General features: G+C 57.4%; 1 protein-coding gene across 1 annotated transcript; it reads left to right on the top strand.

Moving 5' to 3' along the window:
- The first annotated feature begins 117 nt into the window (after positions 1 to 117).
- LOC134428588 (actin filament-associated protein 1-like 2) lies at positions 118 to 15,366 on the top strand. The gene is made up of 17 exons (XM_063175414.1): positions 118 to 713; positions 3,760 to 3,885; positions 4,644 to 4,718; positions 4,812 to 4,867; positions 5,308 to 5,407; positions 5,478 to 5,701; positions 6,562 to 6,741; positions 7,862 to 7,945; positions 8,888 to 8,972; positions 10,006 to 10,223; positions 10,798 to 10,922; positions 10,997 to 11,114; positions 11,227 to 11,335; positions 11,989 to 12,126; positions 13,246 to 13,403; positions 13,504 to 13,614; positions 14,878 to 15,366. Exons 1-17 carry the CDS (start codon positions 698 to 700, stop codon positions 14,902 to 14,904), a joined length of 1,950 nt encoding a protein of 649 aa, XP_063031484.1. The 5' UTR covers positions 118 to 697; the 3' UTR covers positions 14,905 to 15,366.
- The last annotated feature ends 231 nt before the right edge of the window (positions 15,367 to 15,597 follow it).

Below are 15,597 nucleotides of genomic sequence, written 5' to 3'. Positions count from 1 at the left end.
TTCCCCCTGGATTTTTGGGGGCCGGGTCCCTGCAGATGGCGGTGCTGCTCCGAGGAGGACGCGGAGCCTTCCCCGCCTTCCTCCCGCCCCGGCCGGGCTGCGTTGGGGGCCGCAGGGCGTGTGCGAGCCGAGCCGGGCCGGGACAGCGCGGGCCCGGTCCCGGTGCCCATCCCGGTACCGATCCCCATCCCGGTCCTTGTCCCGATCCCATTCCCGATCCTCATCCTAATCCCGATCCCTGTCCCGATCCTGGTTTCGGTTCCGGTACCGATCTCGGTCCCGGTCTCGATCCCGATCCCTGTCCTGATCCTGATCCCCGTCCTGGTCCTGATCCCGGTCCCGACCCCTATCCCGTTCCCCGTCTGGATCCCGATCCTGATCCCTGTCCCAATCCCGATCCTGGTTTAGGTTCCGGTACCGATCCCGATATCGATCCCGGTCACTGTCCTGAACCCGAACCCAATCCCGATCCCTGTCCTAATCCCGATCCCTGTCTTAATCCCGATCCCAATCCCGGTCCAGATCCCAATCCTGCTCCCGGTCCCCAGTCCAATCCTGATCCCCATCCCGGTCCGGATCCCGGTCCCCATCCCGGTCCCTGTCCTAATCCCGATCCCGGTCCCCATCCCGGTCCCGGATCCCGATCCCAGTTCGGATCCCGGTCCCGGTCCCGGCGCGATGTGACCGCTCCCGCACCATGTCCCGGCAGCGAGGTACGGGGGGGCTCCAAAGGGATGCGAGGCCGGGGGGCACCGACCCAAACCCGGGGGGAAAAGGGGGTTCAGCCCTGGGGGAGGCTGCGGGGCTGCCCGTGGGGGCGAGGAAGGGAAAAGGGGGTTCGGGAAAAGAGGAGGGGGTGAAATGGGGGGGCGGGAGGCGCGGGGGGAAAAGGGGTCAGAGCTGGGGAGGGAAGGAGGGATCGGGGTGTCCCCCTGACATTGGGGTCTCCCCCCGACATTGAGGTGTCGCCCCGACACTGGGGTGCCGTGGCAGGGTAGGGGGGGCACAGCGCCCCTTTCCAGCGCCCTCCCAGGGGCAGTTTGGGGGCGCAGCAGCCGCGGGGGGAGCGTCCCCACCCTGCAGCCGTGGCCTGGAGCCTCCGCACATGACGAGTCACGCCGTGGCCGCGAGCAGCTCCCGCAGCCTCCTCTGAGTCATCCCGCGCTGGGCCCGAGCCACCCCCGGGTCACCCCCACACACGCCCCGATAAAACCCCAAAAAGCTGCCCCGAACCGCGCTGGCATCACCCGGGCACCGCCGTTCCCATGGCATTCCCGGGGCCGCGAGGATGAGGATGAGGATGATGATGAGGAAGCCACGGTGCCGCTGGAGCTTTGCTAGGAGACGCTCTGTGTGTGTTTGGGGGGGGCGTTTTCCTCCCGCCCCGCAGATGTTTTCCATCCCGGCCGCTTTCCCTTGGCACGGCGGCGGGCACCGGGCACCGCGCCAGCGCTCAGGGCAGCCCCCGCGCGGGCTGTGGGCACGGATGGGCACGGCTGGGCACGGATCGCTGCCCCAGCGGCCGGGGGGCAGCGCGGGGGGGGTGCGCACGGAGGGCAGAAGGGTGAGAGAGAGGACGGAGATGTCATTGCCGAGGAATTCAGCCTGGGCGGAGGAGAGCACGGAGGGAGGGAGGGAAGGGACGAGCCAGGCGCGCTGGCCAGGGGGGGACAGTCCCCGTGTGCCCCGCAGGTCCCTCCAGCCCGGCCCTGCCCCAGCCCCCGCCGCTGTCCCCGCTGGGAGCGCTTCCCCCCCCGCCCCTGCCCCGGTTTCCAGGCAAATCCAGATGTTTGGGCCCTGCTCCGGCGTTGCTCGGCCCGGACTCAGCGCTGCCAGATGTTTCCTCTCCCCCCGGGCTGGGTGTGGGCTCCGCGGCCGGGGATGCGCGGAGGGGACGGGGGGACCCCCGTGCCAGCAGCTCCGGGGTGGGGAGGGGGCTTCGCCCACCCCTGGACACGCGTGGAAGGGGGGATTCCTTTCCCCTCCTCACCCATGTGGTGCCAACACTTTTTTGGGGGGCACCACATCCCCATTAACCCAGAGAAATTTGCAATTCATCCCCCTTAATCCAGAGAAATTTGAGATTCATCCCCATTACCCAGAGAAATTTGGGATTCATCCCCATTAACTTGAAGAAATTTGGGATTCATCCCTGTTAACTAAGAGAAATTTGGGATTCATCCCCATTACCCAGAGAAATTTGGGATTCATCTCTGTTAACCCAGAGAAATTTGGGATTTATCCCCATTAACCTGAAGAAATTTGGAATTCATTCCTGGAGAAATTTGGGATTCATTCCCAATAACTTGAAGGAATTTTGGGATTCATCCCTGTGAACTTGGAGAAATTTGGGATTCATCCCTGTGAACCCAGAGAAATTTGGGATTCATCCCTGTGAACCCAGAGAAATTTGGGATTCATCCCTGTTAACCCAGAGAAATTTGGGATTCATCCCCATTACCTGGAGAAATTTGGGATTCATTCCCATTAACCTGAAGAAATTTGGGATTCATCCCTGTTAACTTGGAGAAATTTGGGATTCATCCCTGTGAACCCAGAGAAATTTGGGATTCATCCCTGGAGAAATTTGAGATTCATTTCCGTTAACCTGAAGAAATTTGGGATTCATCCTTGTTAAACCAGAGAAACTGGGGATTCATCCCTGTCAACCTGAAGAAATCTGGGATTCATCCCCCTTTATCTGGAGAAATTTGGGATTCATCCCTGGAGAAATTTGGGATTCATCCCCGTTAACCCGGAGAAATCTGGGATTCATCCCTGTCCGTGCCCTCAGCATTTCAGCCTTCATCAGCTGCTCCAGCCTGCCAGAGCTCCTCTTCCTTCTCCTCATCTTCCTCCTCCTCCTCCTCCTCCTCTGCACGTGCAGCAGCAACCGGGAACAAACCGGGAACAAACCGGGAACAAACCGGCTCTGTCAGCGCAACAGAGGAGCCTTCATCCCCACAGGGCCCCCTCCTCATCCTCCCCCGGTGCCCCCTTCGCCACTCAATGGCCAGATTGTGCCTGGCCGGGGCAGGTGCCACAGAAGGGCAGGGCTGGTGGGACCGGGCACGCGCCCGCCACAGCATCAGGGACACCCCCATGGTATCAGGGACACCCCCATGGTATCAGGGTCCCTCCATGGAATCAAGGTCCCTCCATGGAATCAAGGTCCCTCCATGGCATTGGGGACACCCCAAGGCATCAGGGACACCCCCATAGCATCAGGATCCTCCTATGGCATCGGGGACCCCTCACAGTATTGGGGCCACCCCATGGCATCGGGGACTCTCCATGGCATCAGGGACACCTCACGGCGTTGGGGACATCCCAAGGCATTGGGGTCCCCCCATGGCATTGGGGACACCCCCATGGCACTGGGGACCCTTCATGGCATTGGGGACATCTCCATGGTATCATGGTCCCCCCACAATATTGGGGTCCCCCCATGGCATCAGGGCACCCCCAGGGCATCAGGGTCCTCCTATGGCATCAGGGACCCTTCGCAGCATTGGGGCCACCCCATGGCATCAGGGATCCTCCATGGCATCGGGGACATCTCCAAGGCATTGAGGACACCTCCATGACATTGGGGACACCTCATAACATCAGGGACCCACCATGGCATCGAGGACATCCCCAAGACATCAGGGACCCTCCAGCAGTGCCCAGTGCAGGTGCCAGGGCAGGGCACACCGTGCCCACACGGTGCTCCGGGGTGCGGTGTCACATCTCTGTCGCTGTCCCTGTCCCCTGCAGACCTGGACAAGCTGCTGTCGGACCTGCGCTCCTTCCTGCTCCTCCTGGACCGCGAGAGCCTCAGCGCTGCTGCTCGGGCCAAGAAGAAATCGGTGTGGGAGCTGCTGGGGCGGCTGCAGGGCCCGGGTGAGTGCGGGGCTGGGGGTGCAAGGATTGGTATCTTGTACTGGATTGGTTAGTGAGAATTAGAATATTCAACACAGAAGAAGATTTATTGTATTGGAACAGGAACCTCGCTTTCTTACCCCTTTTACTCTCTTACCTTCTCATCCTCTCTCCCCCTCTCTTCTCTCGGGCCTGCTCTGAGCTGTGCCTGGCAGCTCCAAACAAGGCCCCTGCACCCAGGCCCTTTGCAATAAACCCCAAATTCCATGACCAGAAGAAGATTTATTGTATTGTAACAGGAACCTTGTCCTCTGATCCTCTCTTTTACTCTCTCATTCTCTCTTTACCACGCTCTTGCCTTCTCTCTCTTTACCTCTCTCTCCATCTTCGGGCCTGCTCTGAGCTGTGCCTGGCAGCTCCAAACAGGTCCCTGCACTTGGCCCTTTGCAATAAACCCCAAATTCCACGACCAGAAGAAGATTTCTTGTATTATAATGGGAACCTCACTCTCTCATCCTCTTTACCCCTCTCTTTACCTCTCTTTCTCTCTCTCAGGCCTGCTCTGAGCTGTGCCTGGCAGCTCCCAGCAGGGCCCTTTGCAATAAACCCCAAATTCCACCACCTGGCTGCAGAGATCTCTCGTCTCCATCCATCCCCACCATCCTGCCCCTGGCACTCCCACAAGGATGGGGTGGAGAGGGTTATTAGGGTTAGGAGTATGAACATGTTTAGGACCAATGACAGGTCCATGACTGTCCCTCGGCCTTGCCCCCTTGCAGCAGAGGATGCCGAGTACATGATCATGCGCTGCCTCTCGCCCTCCCCAGGGCCTCAGCAGGGCCAGGCCAGCCCGGGTGAGTCCCACCAACCCAATCTCCTCCTCCACGCGTGTTTTGGGGGGTCCCTGACCCCTCAGCACCCCAGCATGGAGCTGATTTTCCCCGCAGGCTCCGGGAGCGCGGATGCAGCGGGAGGCAGAGCCCGGCTGGGCCCTCACGGAGAGGTGAGAGGGGAAACGAGGGGCTGGGGGGGATCAGGGGTGTGGGAGAGGGGGCAGCAGGATCAGGGGGATGGCAGAGGGGGCACTGAGGGGCTGGGGGGCTCAGGTGGGCACTGAGGGGTTTGGGGGGCTCAGGGGGGTCGGAGAGGGGGCACCGAGGGGCTGGGGGGGTTCAGGGGGTGGGAGAGGAGCACCGAGGGGGCTCAATAAGGTGGGAGAGGGGATACTGAGGGGCTGAGGGGCTCAGGGTGGGCAGCAGGAGCTGGAGGGCTCAGAGGCTGGGAGAGGGGGGCCCATCCCATGCCCGGGATGGCACCGCTGGCCAACCTTACTGGCACCGAGGGTCCAGGCAGACCTGAAGGGTTTTTGGTTCCCACCTGCCCCCGGACCCTGTGAGGTTCCCCAGGGTGGGCAGCACATCTGGAACCCCTTTGTACCCCCAGAACAAGGAGCTGGGTGCCCCTCCAAGACCGCCAAACCCTCCAGCCCTTCCAACCGATGACTCCTACGAGGACACCGAACCCCCCGGGCACGGCAGCACCGGTGAGATCCCCCCGCGCCCCCTCCCCAGCGCCCCCCACCCTCCCAGCCCTGACCCCATCCCCGCTCCCAGGCGGCGGCGACAGCGACAGCAGCCACTACGAGTCATACGGAGAGGAGGAAGAGGAGGAGGAGGAGGAGGAAGGGGTGAAGGACCGGGCTCATTACCTGCGCTCCAGCAGCGAGGCCGAGCCCCCCGGGCGCCCCGAGCCGCAGCTCTGCGGGTTCCTGTGGAGGAAGCGCTGGCTGGGACAGTGGGCAAAGCAGCTCTTCATCGTCAGGGAGCACGTGCTGCTGGTGAGGAGGGTGGAGGAAGGCGTGGAGGGGGGAGATGGAACAGGAAAGCCTTGTCAATGTGATTGTCTGGCAAAAGGTTTTGAGAATATGGAAATTATAAGTGAGAATGGAAATGAAAGGAAGCTTTGAGATCCCTCAGTTACTGAACAACTGGAAAACAATGGTGTGGCTGGCTGAAGGTGATCCCCTTTGGATGGAACAACACCCTCTGCTTGCAGACAGCTCCAAGGCTCAGAGCAGACCCTACAGCTTGGCAGAAGGGCCCAAAGAGGAGTTTATAGGGTTTAAATTGTAACACAGGATGGTGATGTAGTGATTCTTATAGGCTGTATGGAAATGCTGTAGGATTTGTATCTTGTACTGGATTGGTTAGTGAGAATTAGAATATTCAACACAGAAGAAGATTTATTTTATTGGAACAGAAATTTCTCCCTGGTACTCCTTTTACTCTCTTACCCTTTTTTACTCTCTTACCCTCTCATCCTCTCTCCCCCTCTCCTCTCTCAGGCCTGCTCTGAGCTGTGCCTGGCAGCTCCAAACAAGGCCCCTGCACCCAGGCCCTTTGCAATAAACCCCAAATTCAATTACCAGAAGATTTATGGTATTGTAATGGGAATTTTTCTCTCTCATCCTCTTTACCACTCTCTTTACCTCTCTTTCTCTTCTCTCAGGCCTGCTCTGAGCTGTGCCTGGCAGCTCCCAGCAAGGCCCCTTTGCCATAAACCCCAAATTCCACCACCTGCCTTCAGAGATCTCTCATCTCCCTCCATCCCCACCATCCTACCCCCTGACACTCCTACGGCCATGGAGGGGTCTCTGTGCCCCCTCCGTGCCCCCCTCACCCCTCTGTGCCCCCTCAGTGTTTCAGGTGCGCCGCTGACCTGCAGCCCGTGCTGGAGCTGGACCTGCGCGGCTGCCGCGTCACCGCCAAGGAGCAGCGGGGCAAGAAGATGCCACACGCCCTGAAGGTGACAGGGACAGCAGGAGAGGTGCTGGTCATCGGCTTCCAGAGCCGGCAGCAGGCCGAGGACTGGAGGAAGGTTTGGAGGTGTTGCAGCCAGGCAGGAGCGGGGTGGGCAGGGGGATGCTGCTGGCTGGGGGCTGTGTATGTCACAGACATCTTTCATAGAAAGTGCTTTCCTTCAAATTTTTTTCCTCCTGAGAAGCCCGAGAGGCCTCAGGAGCAAAATGTAAACAATGGTTGGCTGCTGCTGTGGAATGCAACGGGTGGATCTTTGATTAGCTCATGTTGGATGTTTGTAATTAACGGCCAATTATAGCCCAGCTAGCTTAGACAGAGAGCCGAGCCACAAACCTTTGTTATAATTCTTTTCTATCCTATTCTTAGCTAACCTTCTGATGAAACCTTTTCTTCTATTCTTTTAGTATAGTTTTAATGTAATATATATCATAAAATGATAAATCAAACCTTCAGAAACATGGAGTCAGATCCTCATCTCTTCCCCAGTCAGAAAACCCCTGTGAACACAGTCACACTGTGTACACATCACAAACGGGACAGGACTGCTGGGAACGAGCCTTGAGCTGTTTGATTTTCCAGCATCAGCCTCATTCCATGGTTATGACAATGGGAAGGTGCCAGCAGCTCACATCCCAGCCAGCAGACCAGGAACTTAATGTTAAAACTCACTTTATAAGCTTCTTGACCAATCACACAAAGCAAAAGCACATTGACAGTAGTTCTATCCAACCACTATAAGCACAGGTACCTTTGGTTAAACAATGCTTGTTTATTTCGAATATAATGCTTACTTGTAAGCCTTAAAACACAACACACAGAGCTCCATTATTAAGCTTCAAACTTCCTAATATCTCACCAGATAAACTTTTCTGTAGCTTAGGGAGTTATTCTAGACAAGCGTTAATACACAGACCATTGTTCTATCTGTCCTTGCTTTTCTACATTTTACATAATTTTTCTGCTGACCAATCTCATGGCTGCTGCTGAGCTCTTATCACAGTTCTGCTGTCTCTAAGCCTTGCCTTTTGCAACTTTCCCAAAACCCTCTGATTTTGTGGATTCCCACAGGGGAAATGGGGGTGTGGCCCCGCTCTGGTGCTCCCGGGGTGTGTCCCCATTCCTTTCTCGGGGTTGTGAGGAGCGTTTTTAGCCGCAGCACTGCCCCTTTCACCCGGCAGGTGATCGAGGAGGTGAGCAGCGATGCCCCGAGCGGGCTGGCGGCCCTCAGTGTCCCCGCGTCACCTTCCTCGAGGCTCAGCAGGGTGAGTTTTGTCCCCCGGGAAACCCAGGAACGGCTCAGGAATGCACCCCAACCCCATATCTGGGCTCCTTTTGGGGTCAGGGTCAGAAATGCACCCCAACCCCTCATCCCATGTTCCTTTTGGGGAGGGGGTCAGGAATACACCCCAACCCCTCATCCCATGTTCCTTTTCGGGAGGGGATCAAGAATCCACCCCAACCTCTTATCCTTGGCTCCTTTTGGGGAGGGGGTCAGGGTCAGGGATACACCCCAACCCCAAATCTCGCCCTCCTTTTGGGGAGGGGGTCAGGAATGCACCCCAACCCCTCATCCTGTGCTCCTTTTGGGGAGGGAGTCAGGAATGCACCCCAATCCCTTATCCTTGGCTCCTTTTGGGGTCAGGGTCAGGAATACACCCCAACCCCAAATCCTGTGCTCCTTTTGGGGAGGGGGTCAGGAATACACCCCAACCCCTCATCCTGTGCTCCTTTTGGGGAGGGGGTCAGGGTCAGAAATACACTCCAATGCCAAATCTTGCCCTCCTTCTGGGGAGGGGGTCAGGAATACACCCCAATCCCTTATCCTTGGCTCCTTTTTTGGGTCAGGGTCAGGAATGCACCCCAACCCCTCATCCTGTGCTCCTTTTGGGGAGGGGGTCAGGAATGCACCCCAACCCCTCATCCTGTGCTCCTTTTGGGGAGGGAGTCAGGAATGCACCCCAATCCCTTATCCTTGGCTCCTTTTGGGGTCAGGGTCAGGAATGCACCCCAACCCCAAATTCTGTGCTCCTTTTGGGATCAGGGTCAGGAATACACCCCAACCCCTCATCTGGGCTCCTTTTGGGGAGGGGGTCAGGGTCAGGAATGCACCCCAAGCCCAAATCTCGTGCTCCTTTTGGGGAGGGGGTCGGGGTGCAGGGGGCTCAGACCCCACCGAGCTGGGTTCTCATCCTGCCGCACCGCAGCTCGGCAGGGAGGAAGAGGAGGATGAGAATCGCTGCCGGCAGAGCCCGGCCCGCAGCCCGCGGCACGGAGAGGACGCCAGAGGAGGTGGGGGCTGCAAAAGGGCCGGGGGTCGGGGGGGCTGCAAAGGGCCGGGATTTGGGGGGCTGCGAGGGGTTAGCAATTCATCGATTGCCTAGGGATGGTAACAGGAGAGCTGGGAATGTTATTGAGATGAGGATTAGAGGGATTCCCAGGAAGGATGGGCTTGAAAATTGGTCAAAGAAGCTTCAGTTCATGGCCCGGTTCAGGGGGTAGAGCTTGGAGCCATGGGTGGTTTGCTGGAGGGGGGATTTATTGATACAAATGACAAAAGTTTGGGTTGGATAATTAAAGAGAAAGTGAGTCATGAAGCGAGCATGATAAAAAATCAGGGGCTGGGGTTTAGTTGAGGCAAATCATTAAGGAGGGTGGAACCCTCTTTATTTAGCTTAAAAGCCTAATGCTGGTTCATAGCTTCTTAATGGTTGGGATGATATTAGAGAGGATCAGCTTTCGAAATTGGCTAGTGGGGTTCAGGGGGTGCCGGGCCAGGGGTCGGGGGGTGCCCGAATGTCCCCAGGGGGCTGCAAAGGGCCGGGGTTTGGGGGGTGCTGCCCCCGGTAGAGGGTGCGAGGGGCCGGGGTTTGGGGGTGCCTCTCCCGGTGGGGCCTGCAAAGAGCTGGGATTTGGGGGTTCCGCTGCCCAGGGTTACAAGGGGCCGGGGTTTGGGGGGGCTGCGAGGGTCCAGGATTTGGGGGTTCCGCTGCCCAGGGTTATGAGGGGCCAGGGTTTGGGGGGGCTGCGAGGCTCCGGGATTTGGGGGTTCCGCTGACCAGGGTTATGAGGGGCCAGGGTTTGGGGGGGCTGCGAGGCTCCGGGATTTGGGGGTTCCGCTGACCAGGGTTATGAGGGGCCAGGGTTTGGGGGGGCTGCGAGGGTCCGGGATTTGGGGGTTCTGCTGACCAGGGTTACAAGGGGCCAGGGTTTGGGGGGGCTGCGAGGGTCTGGGATTTGGGGGTCCCGCTGACCAGGGTTATGAGGGGCCGGGGTTTGGGGGTGCTCGAATGCCCCCCGTGCCCGCTGACCAGGGTGCCCGCAGGGTTCCTGGCCGTGCGGCTGCGGGGCCGCTGGCAGCGCCTGTGGTGCGCGGTCCGGCACGGAGCCCTGCGCATGTTCCCCGAGCCCGGCGGTGCCCAGCGCCCCGTGTGCGCCCTGCGCCTGGACGGCTGCGAGGTGACCCCCGGGGCGGCCGCCGGCTCCCCCCAGAACCTCCGGATCCGAATCGCCCAGCGCGGCCGGGAGCTCGCCCTGCTGCAGGTGAGGGACACCAGGGTACCCCGGGGAGCACCTGCACCCTGTCTAGGGGGGCACCCCTGAGCCCAGACCCTGCCCTGGGGCACCCATGAGCCCGGACCCTGCCCAAGGAGCACCCCCTGAGCCCAGACCCTGCCCTGGAGGTGTCCTCTGCGCCCAGACCCTGCCCTGGCAGACACCCCCTGAGCCTGAACCCTGTCTAGGGGGGCACCCCCTGAGGCCAGACCCTGCCCCAGGGGCACCCTTAGCCCAGACCCTGCCCTGGGGGTGCCCCCTGAGGTCGGACCCTGCCCTGGGGGTGCCCCCTGAACCCAGACTCTGCCCCAGGGGCACCCCTGAACCCAGACTCTGCCCCAAGGGGCACCCCCTGAACCCAGACCCTGTCCCGAGGGCACTCCCTGAACCCAGACTCTGCCCCAAGGGGCACCCCCTGAACCCAGACCCAGTCCCGAGGGCGCTCCCTGAGCCCAGACCCTGCCTCGTGGGTGCCCTTGAACCCAGACCCTGCCTCGTGGGTGCCCTTGAACCCAGACCTTGCCTCGTGGGCGCCCCCTGAACCCTGCCCCTGCCCCTCCAGGCCCGTTCAGATGAGGAAAGGGAAGCGTGGCTGAAGACCCTGCAGGCCAGGGGAGCAGTGGAGCCAAAGAAGGGCGGCGGGCCCCCCCCGAGACCCCCCAGGCCGAGCACCCGCCCCGCTGCCGGGTAAGGACCTGGGGACCCCCCGGCCCTCCCGCTCCGGGCGGGGTTTGGGGGTAACGCGACCCCTCTGCCCTCAGGGGGCTGCTGCTGCGCCGGGTGCCCACCCCCAACGCCTACATGGACGATCCCTCCGGGCAGGGACCAGCTGAGACCCCCAAACAGCTCTACTCCAACGCGGAGCGGCTGCAGCAGCTGGTAACACCTGCTGGGGGTCTGTGCCCCCCATTTATGCCCCTCAGCCTGGGGGGATCCACTCCCACTCCCACTCCCACCACCCCCTTGCCCACGGGCTTCTCCTCTTCGGCAGCAGCAGAGCCTGGACCGGGCAGCGCAGGGGCAGCGCCCGAGAGCCGCGTCTGCCGTGCCCAGCTGTGCCAGCAGCAACGCCCTGGGTGGTGCCCGGCCCGGGCAGGCAGGTGAGAGGGGCTGGGGTGTGCCCATCTTCCCTGGCTCCACGGGCTGGGATGGGAGATGGGATTTTTGTGTCCTTGCCCTGTTCTTCCTCTTCCCTTCCTCCTGATCATCCTTTCTCTTGCCTTTCTCCCCAGTGTTCCTCCTTTGCTCTGTCTCCCGAGCATCCTTCCTTTTCCTTTCCCTTTCCTTTTCCTTTCCTTTTCCTTTCCTTTTCCTTTCCTTTTCCTTTCCCTTCCCTTCCCTTCCTTTCCCTTCCCTTCCCTTCCCTTCCCTTCCCTTCCCTTCCCTTCCCTTCCCTTCCCTTCCCTTCCCTTCCCTTCCCTTCCCTTCCCTTCCCTTCCCTTCCCTTCCCTTCCCTTCCCTTCCCTTCCCTTCCCTTCCCTTCCCTTCCCTTCCCTTCCCTTCCCTTCCCTTCCCTTCCCTTCCCTTCCCTTCCCTTCCCTTCCCTTCCCTTCCCTTCCCTTCCCCCTGATCAGCCTTTCTCTCCCCTTCCTCCTCACCCTCCTTCCTCCTCTCTTCCTTTTGATCATCCTTTCTCTTCATCTGGACCTTTTCTCCTCTTCCTTTCCTCCTGATCCTCCCTTCTCTCCCCTTCCCTCCCCGCCATCTCCCTGCCCTTCCTCCTGACCGTGCCTCCTCTTCCCTCCCTCCCCAGCTCTCCGTGCCAGGCCTGCCAGTGCCCAGCTGCCCCAGGACAGCCCCAGCGTGCAGAGCCGGGATCTGTGCCTGTCCCAGCACACCCTGACCCTGCCCCAGAGGAAGGGGACACGGGAAGGGCTCGATGTCCTCATCGGTAGGAGCACACAGGGGCTCTGGGGATCTCTTCCTGCCAGGTTTTATGAGCTCTCCGAGAAATATTTCACACCTAAAGTAGCATAAAATCAGCAGGATGGCTTCTGTAGTAGTGTTAGAAACAGTAAAGTTTTAATAGAAGGCAAAATAACAAAGCTCTTTACAGAGAAAACCTGAGCTGAGGGCAAAAAGCTTTTGCTCCTAGTAAAACACCCTACAAAACCCATCAGTTCTCTTCCTTTTCTAGTAAATTGCTTAAGCAAGACTTTTTAGCTTCTGTCCAATTGGCTATCCTTCAGTTTGAAGTCAAGTCTCCAAAGTCCTATAAGTGTCTTTTTTCCCAATTAAAGAGAGAAACTTCTGAGCTTTTTTCCTTTTTCAAAAAGACAAAAAATAATTTCATCACTCCATTGTGGCATTCACATTCTCTGAAAAAATTCCTTCGCCCAGGATTTTTCTCCTGGGAAGCTGAGAAGCCTCAAAGAAAAGGAAAACAATTCTGATCTCATTTGCTTCTCCTGTGTTTTGCTTGTCTGGAATGTTTTTGGAGATTGTTTACCCACAGGTGATTGTTTCATTGGATTTGATGTGAGTTGTTTTGACTCTTTTGGCCAATCAGGGCCAAGCTGTGTCAGGACTCTGGAAAGAGCCACGAGTTTTCATTATTATCTTTTTAGCATTGTGTAAGCATCCTTTATGTATTCTTTGGCATAGTTTTCTTTATTTTTATATTATATAGAATATAATACTGTATTATATTATAATACTGTATTATATTATTTAATATAACACAGTATTATAAAGCAATGAGAACATGGAGTCAGATGCATCATTCCACCTTTGTTGGGGCATTTCCCAGCAAATACAAAATTCTGTCAACAGAATTCCTGCACTCTGGGACTGGGCACTGCCCACTCCTGGTCAGGCACTGCCCACTCCTGGCTGGGCACTGCCACTCTGTGATCGGGCACTGCCCACTCTGTGATCGGGCACTGCCCATTCTGTGGCCAGGCACTGCCCACTCTGTGGCCACTCCTGGCTGGGCACTGCCCATTCCTGGCCTTGGAAGCGGGCAGAGCTGTGGTGCCCGGCCCTGGCAGTGCTCCCGCTGTCCTTGCAGGGCACAGAGCCTTTCCCAAGCTGGAGCAGCAGGTGCAGGGGCAGCTGGAGCGGGGCGTGCAGGGCAGGCTGAGAGCCGGCTCCGAGATGAACCTGCTGAGCCTCGGGAGGTCCCTCAAGGGTCACATCGCTGCCACCGCCAGCTCAGCTGGCTCCGAGGTGGGAACACCGAGATTTGAATTAAAGGATCCCCTGAATTACAGAGATAGCGAGGTCTGGAGGGCACCTCTGACCCTTTTTTGTGCTGTTTTTCCCTCAGGGATCGTTCCTCAGGCCGCTGCTGAAGCGCACCACGTCAGCCAAGAGCGCCCTGAGGCTGCCGCCGTCCCCGGTTGTGGCGGGGAAGGGAAATGTGATGAGGAAGACAAAGGTAAATTCTGGATCAGGTGTCTCAGTTTGAAAGCCAGGTGTCTGCTGAGGAAGGCAGGAGCCTCCCCTGAAACGGAAAATGTAAAACCCCATCTGTGACTGTGTTCACAGGGGTCTGAGGAGGAGGGAAGAGACGAGGATCAGACTCCATGTTTCAGAAGGCTTGATTTATTATTTTATGATATATATTATATTAAAACTGTACTAAAAGAATAGAAGAAAGGATTTCATCAGAAGGCTGGCTAAGAATAGAAAAAGAAGGAATGATAACAAAATCTTGTGGCTTGGACAGAGAGTCCAAGCCAGCTGAGCGTTGATTTGCCAATAATCAAAAACAACTAACATGGGCCAATCGCAGATGCACCTGTTGCATTCCACAGCAGCAGATAACCATTGTTTACATTTTGTTCCTGAGGCCTCTCAGCTTCTCAGGAGGAAAAATCCTAAGGAAAGGAGTTTTCATAAAAGATGCCTGTGACACCGCCCTCCCTCTGAATTGCTATAAATTTTAAATTAAGGGCCTCTCTCAGGCAAAAATATGGGAGCAGGAATAGCAGTTTATTAGGGAAGAAAATAAAAGGATAAAATAAACAATGCAGTGAACTAAACCAACACTGCCAGAGTCAGAACCCAGCCTGACACCCTGTGGGTCAGGGTGTTGGCAGCAGTCCCATTGGAATTGTGGCTCAGCCCTCCTGCAGTGTCAGGGCTGGTTCTGCTGGAGCAGGGATCCTGGACAAGGGTGGAGTCTTCCTCTGAAGATCCAGGGGCAGAGACAGCTGCTGCTCCTCTAGGGAATCCAGTGGAGAAAAACCGTGCTGTTAATCCTAGAAACTCGAGATTGTATCTGGGTAGGAATGCTTGGCTGGTGTTCCAGAATCTCCAGATTATATCCAGGCAGGAATGCTTGGCTGGTGTTCCAGAATCTCCAGATTATATCCAGGGAGGAATGCTTGGCTGGTGTTCCAGAATCCCCAGATTATATCCAGGCAGGAATGTTTGGCTCCTCCCTCTGGGCTCACATCTCCCAATGGGATGCTGTAGCTCTTATCAGCCATGCAGGGACATTCAATGGCCTCTTATCAGCAGATAAGGGAGGAGTAGGTGTGAAGAGATAAGGATAACTGCCCACTGAACAGAAGCCAGCTGCCATGCAGAAGGCAAATAGGACACAGTTTGCTCGGCAATCCAGGACAGAAGGGTTTAGGGGATCCTACAGAACAGGGAAATGAGGGATTGACCCCTCCCAATTTAATTTATCTAGGAATGGGAGATGAAATCTGCGATGTGAGCACCACAGAGTCTCCCAGAGAACATCGGGCCGCGCGTGGATCGTGCAGGACCAGCCTGGGATCAGCCTGGAATTCGAATTTTACCCACCAGTATCAACGCTACCACTACGCACATCTATTTTTATATCCAGATATATCGATGCACACATATCAGCTCCCCACCTGGGGCTCTCCTGCCTCTCCTTGCTGCATCCCCACCTCCTTTTTGGGGTGCACAACTTCAGAAGCTGCTGGCTCTGTCCACACCCCGAATTTCCAGGGATGGGTGTGGATAAACCCTGGGGGACCCAGATTTATTTGGGAGGGATCCGATTCCATTCCCTGGAGCCAGTGGGACCCGGGCTGGGCCCTGGGTGCTTTTCCAACAGCTGTGCTTGTCAGGGCTTGGTTTGAATTGGAGAAATGGTATATTATTTTTTTTTTTTTTTAGAGAATTAAAAAATAAATGTTGTACAACTTGAGGTTTATGGGAAAGGGTGAGCTGGGAAGAGGGGGTGTCCTTGTCCTTATCCTGGTGAGTGTGGGTTCCATCCTGGTGAAGGAGTTTGTGGGGTCAGTCCTGATTCCAGGGAAGGAATCTGTGGGGTCAATCCCCATCCCACGGAAGAAGTTTGTGGGGTTCATCCTCATCCTGGTGAAGGGGTTTGTAGGATCACTCCAGATCCCAGCGAAGGAGTTTGTGGGGTGCATTC

Source organism: Melospiza melodia, chromosome 23 (assembly GCF_035770615.1).
Source record: "Melospiza melodia melodia isolate bMelMel2 chromosome 23, bMelMel2.pri, whole genome shotgun sequence".
In the NCBI taxonomy this organism is placed as follows: Eukaryota; Metazoa; Chordata; class Aves; order Passeriformes; family Passerellidae; genus Melospiza; species Melospiza melodia.
Note: the sequence above shows the minus strand (reverse complement) of the source record. Positions and strands in the feature narration are given on the sequence as shown.

Excerpts from the sequence above, each read along its gene's own strand:
- LOC134428588 (XM_063175414.1), top strand. Across the intron at positions 3,886-4,643 it reads GGGGCGGCTGCAGGGCCCGG|CAGAGGATGCCGAGTACATG; the intron begins GTGAGTGCGGGG and ends GCCCCCTTGCAG. Across the intron at positions 11,336-11,988 it reads TGCCCGGCCCGGGCAGGCAG|CTCTCCGTGCCAGGCCTGCC; the intron begins GTGAGAGGGGCT and ends CTCCCTCCCCAG.